Source organism: Rattus rattus, chromosome 9 (genome assembly GCF_011064425.1).
Source record: "Rattus rattus isolate New Zealand chromosome 9, Rrattus_CSIRO_v1, whole genome shotgun sequence".
NCBI classification, from domain to species: domain Eukaryota; kingdom Metazoa; phylum Chordata; class Mammalia; order Rodentia; family Muridae; genus Rattus; species Rattus rattus.
Window position 1 is genome coordinate 71965876 of NC_046162.1, and position 12349 is coordinate 71978224.

Genomic DNA, 12349 nt, shown 5'->3' on the forward strand with positions numbered 1-12349 from the left:
GATCCTGAAGTCCCAAGATGGCCGAGCTGAGGCAGGGTCCTTCATACTTGGCACTTTTGTATGTGGCCTGCCTTTCCTGCCTTTCCCCCATGTTCTTCCCACCTGCCCAGGAGGTTACAGCACAGATAACAAAAACTCATTTAGTCTCATCCCAGAGCCTGGCTTTGGGAATAAACCGTGCTTCTGCATTTGCTGATCATGTGACCAAGCCATTAATGCACTTCCGAGATGCCCCAAGATAGGCCAAGAGGAGACTGGGGGCTCATTCTGTCTGTTGAGCATCCAAATTACCTCAATGCCCGGAAATCCAGAAGCGCTCGACCTTCCATCTTCCCCTGTGGCCTCCCCAATGATTCAGAGATGCTTCTACCCTGGAGTTTCCAGCTTGGAAAAGGAATGTATATCGAGGAAGGCCACGTTAGTCAGAAAGTCCAACCTGGCACTATTCCTGGGGCCAGGCATCCCTGCTGTCATCCTGACCGTGTCCACACTCCAGCTGCCCTCTGACTCCTGGGAGTTCTCTCTCTCTCTCTCTCTCTCTCTCTCCTCTCTCTCAGGATAGGGTATGTACTGACAAAACCCAGGATGGCATGAGAGGGGCCGGAAGAAAGAGGGGAAGGAATCTGTCTGCCTCTGTCCTGCAGGCTAAGCCTCAGGAGCACGGCCCCTTACCTCATTATGTTTGCAGTGGATGCCGGGAGCTACCGCAGTTGGTGTGGAGATAAAGGGTCTCCAGACCCTTCGTTGCATCATAAGCAAACAGAATGGAGGACCGCCTCTGTTAACCACTTTGCCCACACAGGCGTAGCAAGAAGGGTCTTTTGACCTTCATATTTGTGGCCAGAGTAATGGTACAGAGGCTAAGGTACTTAGCACACAAGCTTGAGGATCCGAGTTCAAGTCCCCAGAACCCACATAAATCTGGGTGTGGTAGAACACATACACATCCCAGTGCTCCTCTCTGGGGAAGAGAGGAAGAATCAGGAGAACCCTTGGAGGACAGCTCACAGGGCTACTCATCTCTCATATGCACCAACCAACAAAGAGACGCTGCTTCAAACAGCGGAAGGTGTGAAGACACCCAAAGCCATCTGACCTCTACTGAGCACGTGCACACATGCACACATCATTCAGACCCACGACAAAGGAAAAATAACATTTCTTTTTTTTTTTTTTTTTCGGAGCTGGGGACCGAACCCAGGGCCTTGTGCTTGCTAGGCAAGCGCTCTACCCCTGAGCTAAATCCCCAACCCCAAAAAAAAACATTTCTTCACTTCAGATCACAGGAGAACGCAGTGTGAGTACTTTTTTTTTTTTTTTTTGGAGCTGGGGGCCGAACAAAAAAACATTTCTTAAAGCTTGAAGATTCATTTTCTTTTTTTTTTTTTTTAATTTAATTTTATTTATATGAGCACACTATAGCTGTCAGACATGCCAGAAGAGGGCATCAGATCTCTTTACAGATGGTTGTGAGCCACGGTGTGGTTGCTGGGAATTGAACTCAGGACCTCTGGAAGAAGAGTCAGTGCTCTTAACCGCTGAGCCATCTCTCCAGCCTAAAGATGCACTTTCATGTTCATGACCACACAGAGCACCTCACCATGCTGGGGTGCTCCCCCTACGTTCTCTGCAGGAGCCCTGTTCCCTGTGCGTGGAATAAGCTCTCTCGTGAACTGCTTGGAAATGTTGCTTTCCCTTCGGAAACCACTACTGAGAGAAGTAACTACGGAGATTATGAAATGGAAACACTGCCTTAGCACGCCCACCAGGGCACCTCAGTAACACAATGTAATGCTATTTCTTTAAAGACTTATTAAGTATACAGCAGTCTGCTTGCACTCATGCCTGCAGGCCAGAAGAGGTCGCCAGATCTCACTATAGATGGTTGTGAGCCACCATGTGGTTGCTGGGAATTGAACTCAGGTCCTCTGAAAGAGCAGCCAGTGCTCTTAACTGCTGAGCCATCTCTCCAGCCTGTGATGCTATTTTTTTTTATTGTACCCTCTTGTAAATGAGTTAGTGTAGTCATGAGGATGAATGAATGACACCTCCTAATTGGTATCCCTTTTTAAAAGTTTTATTTGTTACTGTAGTGTATTTGTGTGTGCGTGTGCATGCATGTGCACGTATGTGTGAGGGTAGGGGTGTCACAGCCAAATTCTTACATGGTTTCCAAGCATTGAACCCACCCCCCCAGACTTGCATACCAAGTGCCTTTATACGCTAAGTTGTCTCACCAGCTTCCCAAATGGTATTCTTTTCCTTTTGAGACCAACAGGTGGTCTTTTTTTAATATATATTTATTTTTTTAAAGCTTTATTTATCATATGAGTGCACTGAAGCTGTCCTCAGACGCACCAGCAGAGGGCATCAGATCCCATTACAGATGGTTGGGAACCACCATGTAGTTGCTGGGACTTGAACTCAGGACCTCTGGAAGAGCAGTCAGTGCTCTTAACCACTGAGCCATCTCTCCAGCCCCCCCAACAGGTAGTCTTAAAATCACTTTATTTATCTTAAAATTCGTCTGGGCATGTGTGCGTGCAAGCCCATAGGTTCGACCTAAATTTCAAAGGAAAACCTATGAAGCCAGGCAATCTATAACCAGATGAGTGTAGGCATCAAATTTTTGCAACCTACTTTTAGGGTTCAACCTTGCCTCTAGCCCACCACCCAGCAGAGGCAGTGGAAGAGAAAAGATATTAGAATGTGGGGGAAGTGGACCTGTTCAGCAATAGTTTTTTAGGGACGAGCTTAATCTTTCTCAACAGTTCAGACCCGAAGCAAACACTGAATACGACTCAGCAGCTGCAGACCAGCCCTCTAGGCAGACAGACACCAAGCATGAACCAGCAGCTGTGGTTCAGTCCTGAAGAAGCCACCAGGCTCATCAACCAGTCTACAGAGAGGCCGCAGAAGCAGCAAACTGCCACAGGACCCTCACAAGCAGTTCTTGGGTGAGTTTCTCTCAATGTCAGTGTTATCACAAGCTAAACTCAACAATACTATGTATGTAAGGGCAAGTTTCCCCTTCGGAGGAGAATGCCTACCCACATCCCCCAGAAACACCATGAGGGTGGAGACACAGTCACAGTGGAAACCGTAGGACAATATGGAAGCCAGGGATACGGAACATCTGCCAAGGAAAGCCACAGGTATCAAGCTGGCCGATCCAAGAGGGAACCATGCAGGCTGCAGACAGGAAGGATGTAGGATTGGGTCACCTGAACCTGTGGTGTTCACAGCATGAATCGGGTCCCCCCTTCCCCGCGCAGGTCTTGCTTTCCTGAGCACCTTCTTTGCTCTTCCCTTGTTCCCCTCTGTGGAAACGATAATTCTTACTCTGTGTCGCTGAGTCTTTGTGTTACATGGCTTTTTTGAAATGTCGTTTTGAAGGTGCCCAAAATTAACAATTTGCACTGAATCTCAGGGGAGGCCTTGGGCTCCGATGTATAAGAAGTCAAAACTCTTAAGACTTTAAAGACCCTGGGAGATAGAATATAAAGATACTTTGCGGGGTTGGGGATTTAGCTCAGTGGTAGAGTGCTTGCCTAGCAAGCGCAAGGCCCTGGGTTCGGTCCCCAGCTCCGAAAAAAAGAAAAAAAAAAAAAAGATACTTTGCTTTGTGAACTGGCCATGGCCTTTGGGAGCCAGGGATGGGCTGTTCTGGGTTAAGTAGGATAGGTCCCTCTATGGCTGTAATGGCGCCCTCCTGAAGGGAGGAGGGAGGAAGGTAAGTTCTGGGTTGCAAAGACAGTGACCACCACTCCAATCGAAGTGTTTAGACAAGGCAAAACTTTACTCTTGATCAAGAGATGTGCTACTGATTGTGCCAGAAGCGCTGTCTCAGTGATAAAGAGCACTGACGGCTTTTCCAGAGGACCCAGGATTACCTCACAGTGCCCACATGGCAGCTCACAACCGTCTACGATTCTGGTTGCTGTTCTTTTTTGAGACAGGGTTTCTCTGTGTAACCCTGGCTGTCCTGGAACTCACTCTGTAGACCAGACTGGCCTCAAACTCAAGAGATCCCCCTGCCTCTGCCTCTGCCTCCTGAGTGCTGGGATTGAAGATGTGCACCACCACCACCACTGCCTGGCTGTGTTTTTTTTCTTTTTTTTTTAAGATTTTATTTTATGTATATGAGTACACTTAGCTATCTTCAGACACACCAGAAGACAGCATCAGATCCCATTACAGATGGTTGTGAGCCACCATGTGGTTGCTGGGAATTGAACTCAGGACCTCAGAAAGAGCAGCCAGTGCTCTTAACCACTGAGTCATCTCTCCAGCCAATGTTTTAAGTTTTTTGTTTTTTGTTTGTTTGTTTGTTTGTTTGTTTTTTCTTTTCTTTTCTTCGGAGCTGGGGACCGAACCCCGGGCCTTGTGCTTGCCAGGCAAGCGCTCTACCACTGAGCTAAATCCCCAACCCCATTTTTAAGTTTTAATTATTGTGTTTAAGAGACCGATAAATCGAATGCCTCTACTGTGTAAGCCCCACTGCCCAAGGGGAGATTGTTCGTTTAGGATAGCAATCCTCTTGTTTTCGTTTCTGTAAACAAGCTTAGCTGCCCTAACTGCATAGGAAGTGATTGATCTCACGTAGGTGGGCGGTGCATAGGCAGGAAGTACGTCAGATGTATGCTTGCCCTTGATTGGATGAAGATGGGAAGTACCCTGCCTTGAGAGTTTTGCCTTTGTAAGCCCCTGGCTAATGTAATTTGACACTATAGTCTGGGAATCTTGAGTAAGGACCTGACCCAGTATCTATCATCCTGGTCAGTATTTAATAAAGCTTGCTTCAAATTCGGCTCAAAAGTTGTGGGGCTGGGGATTTAGCTCAGCGGTAGAGCGCTTACCTAGGAAGCGCATAAGGCCCTGGGTTAGGTCCCCAGCTCAAAAAAAAAAAAAAAAAAAAAAAAAAAAAAAAAGTTGTGGTATATGGTCTGTCTTCCCCAACCCACCCCCAGTGGGGCAAAACCCCTTTGCTGAACTCAACATTCTGTAGGACCTCTGCACACATGTAGTTGTGTAGCTTGGTCTTCATGTGAGACTCCAACAGCCAGAGCAGAGGCTGTCTCTGACTCTGTTGCCTGCCTTTGAGACTCTTTTCCCCTACTGGGCTGCCTCGTTTAACCTCTGGTGTTATACAACTTGATGTGCCAAGGCTGGTTGATATCCATGGAAAGCCCCCCTTTTCTGACAAGAAAGGAGGAGTGGATGGGAGTGGGAGGCTGGAGAACTGGGAGGAGAGGAAGAAGGGGAAACTGTGCTTGGGATGTAAAGTTAATTAATTAATTTAAAAAGATTAAAAAAGTGGTGGCAGCACATACTTTTGATCCCAGCACTTGGGAAGCAGTCAAGCAGATCTCTGGATCTCTGAGTGTGAGGACAGCCGAGTCGGCAGAGTGAGTTCCAGGACAGCCAGGGCTCCACAGAGAAACCCTGAATCAAAAAACTAAACCAGGGCTGGAGAGATGGCTCAGAGGTTAAGAGCACTGGCTGCTCTTCCAGAGGTCCTGAGTTCAATTCCCAGCAACCACATGGTGGCTCACAACCATCTGTAGTGGGATCTCAGGCCCTCTTCTGGTGTGTCTGAAGATAGCTACAGTGTACTCATATACATAAAATAAATAATTCTAAAAAGAAAAAAAAAACCTAAACCAGCCCAAACAAACAAACAAACAAAATCCCCCATATTTCTGGACTGAAGAAATGGCTCTATGGTTAAGAGTTACAGGCTTGGGGTTGGGGATTTAGCTCAGTGGTAGAGCGCTTGCCTAGGAAGCGCAAGGCCCTGGGTTCGGTCCCCAGCTCTGAAAAAAAGAACCAAAAAAAAAAAAAAAAAAAAAGTTACAGGCTACCAGGCTGTTGTGAGCAAACTCATATGTGTGCTAGCTATGGACAGAAATTGATCTCAGGTCCCTTTTAAGAGCAACAGGTGCTCCTGACTCCTAAGTTCTCTCTCCAGTCTTTGCAGAGAACTAAGAAGTCACATGACGAATGGGAGGTATTTTGGGCAGTGCATTCACCTGTGTGGCCTCTCAGGCCTTCACTGCAGCCTTGAGTCTAAACACAGCATATGCATGTTATAACTTGCATGCCTAATGCCACACAACACAGGGTCAGACTGGTGATGTCTTCAGGTGATCAGCGAAGCTTGCAAAAGATCACCACAAACTGGGCTTGTTGGCTGTTGTCCCTCCTTCATAAAAGGAAGCCACACCCACACCTGGTGTGTAAAGTCCCTTCTCCCAGATAATCGTATGTAATTTTGCCCTAACTACACATGGACTAGCTTATATAGATGGGGACAGACTTTGGGAGGTGACTTTATGTACACAGTCGTGGGAGAGCCATTATCCAGGCTGGGAACAGACCTTCCAGTGTTGCTTGCCGCTTTCTGGTCTCCCTACCCATAACCCCCCACTTGCACTCTTTGAGCAACCCTAATAAGTACATTGGTTCCCCTGGCTGAATTTTAGTGGAATAGAACTTCGGGTTGTCATTGGGAACCTTATAGGCATTGCCTAGTATCCCGCTCCCACCAGGAAAACTCTCCACAAATTCAGATGAATGCTTCCTGATTGAGCGCCTCAGCTCAGATTTGAATTATCAACAAATTGTAATGTTTCTACTGCAATCACAAAACTTCCCTCCTCTCGTAGAAACAGAATGGTTTAAGTTCAGGTACCAAAGACTTTCCGCCCACCATTGTTCCTCAGCACATGGGTATCAAATTACTGTATGATCATATCATCTCATATTGTGTTCAAATGCTTAATTTAGGGCTGGAGAGATGATCCAACCCTTAAAGACTAGGCTCACAACCAAAAAGGAAAGGATGCTTAATTTAATTTTATTTGTTTATTTATGGTGTATGGGCAGAAGGTTTATATGTGTGCTACGGCAACCACATGGAGGTCAGAGGGCAACTTACATTGTCTTTTCTTGCAGTTGGTGGTTTCTCTCCTTCCATCATGTGGATTCCAGGGGTAAAATTCAGTTTGTTGGATTTGGCAACAGATCCATTTACCTGCTAAGCCATTTTACTGGCCCAAAAGTGTTTCGTGTTAAATGCCTTTAAATCCTTTAATGCTTGGGGCACTGAGGCAGGCAGATCTCTGTGAGTTGGAGGCCAGTTAGGGCTACATAGTGAGACCCTATCTCAAAAAATAAAATAAATGTATTTATGATTTATTATCAATTGTCTTAGTTACTTTTCTTTTTTTTTTTTAAGAACCATCTTTTATTGGGGGAGGGGTCATCAATCCTTCTTGGCCGCCGCCTTCCGCATGGCTGCCAGCACGTTGCTCAGCTCCTCCCTCTTTCTCTTGGCGCGGATGTGCGTGCCCACCCGCTTTTTGATAAACTTGAGTGCTCGCTTGTCCTTGGACACCTTGAGCAGCTCCATGGCGCGCCGCTCGTAGGGCGCGAAGCCGCACACCTCCCGGATCATATCTCGCACGAACTTGGTGTGCTTGGTGAGGCGCCCGCGGCGGCGGCTGTGTCTCGGCTTGCTGACGTTTTTCGTCACTTTGTGGCCTTTGTTGAGGCCCACGGCCATGGGGTAGCACAGGGCCATGGCTGCAGCTTTCCGATGGCGGCCGGACAGGAAGCCTTAGTTACTTTTCTATGGCCATGCAAAACACTATGGCCAAGGGAACTTATAAAAAAGAAAACATTTAATTTTACGATTCACAATTCCAGAAGGTTAGAGTCTGAGGATATTATTGTTGACTGCATGATAGCTGACAGGCAGGCAGGGTGCTGGCTGGGCTTTTGACACCTTTAGGCCCCCTCCTCAGTGGCACACCTCCTCCAACAAGACCACACCCCCAAGCCTTCCCAAAGGGTTCCACCAAACACCTGCAACTCGAGTTCCAGGAGACCCCCTGCTGTCTTCCAGCTTCTACATGCACCTTCATACTCGTGGTGTAAGCAAATTCACTCAGGCACGCGCACACACACACACACACACACACACATTTTTAAAATAATAAATTAAAAATAAATTTTAAATATGTTGAGAACCAAAATCAACTTATACACCTAGCTAGATACCTAATTTAAGTTCATGTATACATGGTTTGCATAAAATTTTCTCAGGTGAAAGGGGGGGCACGTTAAAATGGAAAAGTGTAAGAAGCTATTTTAACAAAAAAAAAGTAACAGGTTACTTTTTAAATTTTATTTATCTTCTTTATATGAGTACACTGTAGCTGTCTTCAGACACACCAGAAGAGGGCATCATATCCCATTACAGATGGTTGTGAGCCACCGTGTGGTTGCTGGGATTTGAACTCAGGACCTCTGGAAGAGCAGTCAGTGCTCTTAAAAGCTGAGCCATCTCATCAACCCCACAGGTTACTTTTTTCTTTTCTTTTTTTTTTTCTTCCGGAGCTGGGGACCGAACCCAGGGCCTTGCGCTTGCTAGGCAAGTGCTCTACCACTGAGCTAAATCCCCAACCCCCCACAGGTTACTTTTTAAAAATATTTTCTCTTGCTTTCTTGAGGCAGGTAGACCAGGCTATTCTAGAACTTATAGAGATGTTCCACCCTCTGTCTCCCAAGTGTGGGAGGTAAAAGCCAGCTGGCATATGGAGTTGTGACAAAAGGAAAAGTTCCCCAATAAAATAAACTAAAGCCAGATGTGGTGGCACATGCATTTACTCCCATGCACTGAGGAGCCAGAGGCAGAGGTAAGAGGATATAAGGCCAGGCTGGACTACAGAAAGAGTTCCAGGACAGCCAGGGCTACACAGAGAAACCCTGTCTCAGAAAAACAAGAACAAAAACGAAAAACAAAAAAACAAAAAAACAACTGCATAGTTAAACCCTTTGTCTTGGTCAACTTGGTCACACATAGAACGGCCAGTAGCACCCCCTGCTGTTGCCACCTGCGTACTGCATTCTGTCCAGTTGCAAAACTAGAAGTAATAGTCAAAGGCTGTAGCTTCTTGGACTGTGATAGTCCCTCCTATTCCCTCTCGGTATCACACCTTGTCTTGTTAGTCCTTCCTTCCTTCCTTCCTTCCTTCCTTCCTTCCTTCCTTCCTTCCTTCCTTCCTTCCTTCCTTCCTTCCTTCCTTCCTTCCTTCTTGAGATTTATTTGTTATTTTATGGTCGTTGATGTTTGGCCAGCACGTGTAATTAGACACAATGTGCATGCAGTGCCCAGGCAGGTCAGAAGAGGGCGATTGACCAATCGCTGTGCACTCTTTCTAGCTCCCACCCCTTTTTAAAAACTTTTCATGGGGTTGGGGATTTAGCTCAGGGGGAAGGCGCTTGCCTAGGAAGCCCAAGGCCCTGGGTTCGATCCCCAGCTCAAAAAAAAGAACCAAAAAAAAAAAAACCTTTTCATCTTTTTTTTATTTCATGCACATGAGTATATATGTCTCTGCAACCATATATATGCAGTGCCTGTGGAGACCAGAAGAGGGTGTCAGCTCCCTCTGGGACAGGGGTTACAGGTTTTTGTTTGGTTGGGGGTTTTTGTTTTGTTTAGTTTTACTTTTTGTTTTTCCGAGACAAGTTTCTCTGTGTAGCCCTAACTTGCTCTGTAGACCTGGCTGGCCTTGAACTCACAGAAATCTGCCTGCCTTTGCCTCCTGAGTGCTGGGAATAAAGGTGCACACCACTGCCACCAATGCCCTTAATCACTGAGAAACCATCTCTCCAACTTTTTTGTTTTTGTTTTTGAGACAAGATCTCACTCTATCTACGTCTGGGTCTAGAACTCTTTGTAGAAAAGGCTAGGGGTTGGGGATTTAGCTCAGTGGTAGAGCGCTTGCCTAGCAAGCGCAAGGCCCTGGGTTCGGTCCCCAGCTCCGAAAAATAGAAAAGAAAAAAAAAAAAGAAGAAGAAAGAAAAGGCTAGCCTCAAACTCGCAGAGATCTGCCTGCCTCTGTCCCCCAGGGACTAAAGCTGTATGGCACCACACCCTGCTTCCTGTCAGACTTTCACACCCACATCACCTGAATCCATCTGATGGAGTGACAATTCACTGGAGTTTCGGGGAACTTGAGTGTAGTTGGCTCAGCTCTGACCCAGCTCTAAGGTCACATATGTGCCTGCTGAGTCTAGAAACCAGAAGTGTCTGGCTAACATGGATTTGATCGGATTGGAGTGATGGCTCAGGGGTTAAGAGCACTGACTGCTCTTCCCAAGGTCCTGAGTTCAATCCCCAGCAACCACATGGTGGCTCACAACCATCTGTAATGGGATCTGATGTCCTCTTCTGGTGTGTCTGAAGACAGCGACAGTGTACTCAGATACATTAAATAAATCTTAAGAAACACAAACAGGGGTTGGGGATTTAGCTCAGTGGTAGAGCACTTGCCTAGGAAGCGCAAGGCCCTGGGTTGGGTCCCCAGCTCAAAAAAAAAAAAAAAAAAAAAAAAAAAGGAAAGAAACACAAACAAACAAAAAAACCATGGATTTGGTCTTAAAGTCCCAGCTTCTGGGCCCACCTCCCCTGCAAACCCATCTACCCACACATAGATGTTTTTAGTGCATCTGTTAGTCCGACTTTGGAGTCTAACGCTGTGTTTACCAAAGCAGACAGTTTCTCTGCTCGTTCACTGTGCCCTTCCTGGCTCCTGATCTCTGACCAATCATCTTCATAAACTGGGCGCTGGCCCTTAGGCATAGTCAGTGTCCTTCAGGTGCCCAGTTCAGGCCCCAAATCTCTCTCCTGATGTCCTCAGGGAAACTGTGACCAGCTACAGAGGTACTAGATTATCTCAAAGTAAAGACTCCACTTATCAAACCTTCCTTGTATCATCTAACTTGAAGCATGCTATTTCCTTTTCCTTTCTTTCTTTCTTTCTCCTTCCTTCCTTCCTTCCTTCCTTCCTTCCTTCCTTCCTTCCTTCCTTCTCTCTCTCTCTCTCTCTCTCTCTCTCTCTCTCTCTCTCTCTCTCTCTGTCATTTGTTTGTTTTTTGTTTTGTTTTGTTTTTCTGAGACACAATTTCCCTGTGGGGCCCTGGCCATCCCGGAACTCCTCTGTAGACCAGGCTGACCTCGAACTAACAGAGATCCTCCTGCCTCTGCCTCCTGATGTGTTGGGACAGAAGACATGCGCCACCATGCCCAGCTCTTCTCCTGAGCTTTCAACCTATTCTGATGACCTGGAAGTGTTGGTTATGCCTTTTGGCGTGGCCGCTTTCAGCGATGCCCACTACTATAGAGATATGAAGTCCTATCTTGTCATCTGTCTGACACATAGGTACCACCATGGCCTGAAAGTACCCCACCTTAATCACATTCTGAGGTTAAGTCTCATATCAGAAAGCAGGGGAGGGACAGCCTGCCTTCAGGGAGAGTCTTGGCAAAGAACCAAGGCTGGCTGGTTCTGCTTTAATCCCAGCAGAGACAGGTGGATCCCTGTGTCCTCAGCTATCTATAGAGTTGGACTCATGTATACTGGGAGCTCCGTGTCAGCCAGTGCTACACAGAGAAACCCTGCTCAAAACAAAGAAGCAAAACAAAGCAAAAACAAAAAAGAGAAAAGAAAAGTAACCATGTCACAGACAGACCCAGAGACTAAGGCTGTGCCGTTTTCGTGTGTAGGTGGAACTGGAAGCAAGTGCGCGCGCTCTCTCTCTCTCTCTCTCTCTCTCTCTCTCTCTCTCTCTCTCTCTCTGTCTCATCAAACACACTCTGCCAAGTGGACAACGTGAAAGACACAACCTCGCCTGTTCCTAAAACAATTTGCTCTGCAGGCAGATCTTGCAGATCCTGCTCAGCTTTAGCCTAGGGACTTAGAAAGCTCAGACCGAGGATGCTGGGCTCCAGATGGCTGGGCCAGAGACAAGACTGGTTAAGAGTGGCAAGCCCCACCCCTACACTTGCACTTGGGGCGTACCGGATACTGCCTTCCCTTACTGTGCACTCATTTCCCAGCGCCAGCTAGTTTCTCTGTGTTCGTTTCGTTGTTGTTGTTGTTGTTGTTGTTGTTGTTGTTTTGAGACAGGGTTTCTCTGTGCAGTCCCGGACATCCTGGAACTTGCTCTGCAGACCAGGCTGGTCTTGAACTCAGAAATCTGCCTGCCCTTGCCTCCCAAGTGCATGTGTGACCACTACCCAGCTGAGACAGCGGGTTTTTCAGGCATCTAGACTTGCATGCCCCCCTTGTTGTCAAGGCCGCACCCGAGGACTGCAGAAGCATTGATATCTGTCAGAACATCAGTACCTACCACGAGGGGAGAGAGGCTGGGGAGGAATTTCAAGTGAAAGCACCTTTAAAAGGCAAGCCTGGGGCTGGTTACAGGTGAGAGACCTCGTCTCAAAACGTTAAGGAGGAGGAGGAGGATAATTAAAAAGAAAAGTTGGTAGCTTTTAGTT

At 46.9% G+C, this 12349-nt stretch overlaps 1 protein-coding gene across 1 annotated transcript; it reads right to left on the minus strand.

Moving 5' to 3' along the window:
* Positions 1–7225: 7225 nt before the first annotated feature.
* On the minus strand, positions 7226–7615 carry LOC116909390 (60S ribosomal protein L36-like). Its single transcript, XM_032912951.1, has one exon. The coding sequence runs from the start codon at positions 7583–7585 to the stop codon at positions 7268–7270; it is 318 nt and encodes a 105-aa protein (XP_032768842.1). The 5' UTR covers positions 7586–7615; the 3' UTR covers positions 7226–7267.
* Positions 7616–12349: the final 4734 nt, after the last annotated feature.

What these genes read in the sequence shown, in the direction of transcription:
- LOC116909390 (XM_032912951.1), bottom strand. Translation starts at nt 7,585, where the DNA reads ATGGCCCTGTGCTACCCCATGGCCGTGGGCCTCAACAAAGGCCACAAA.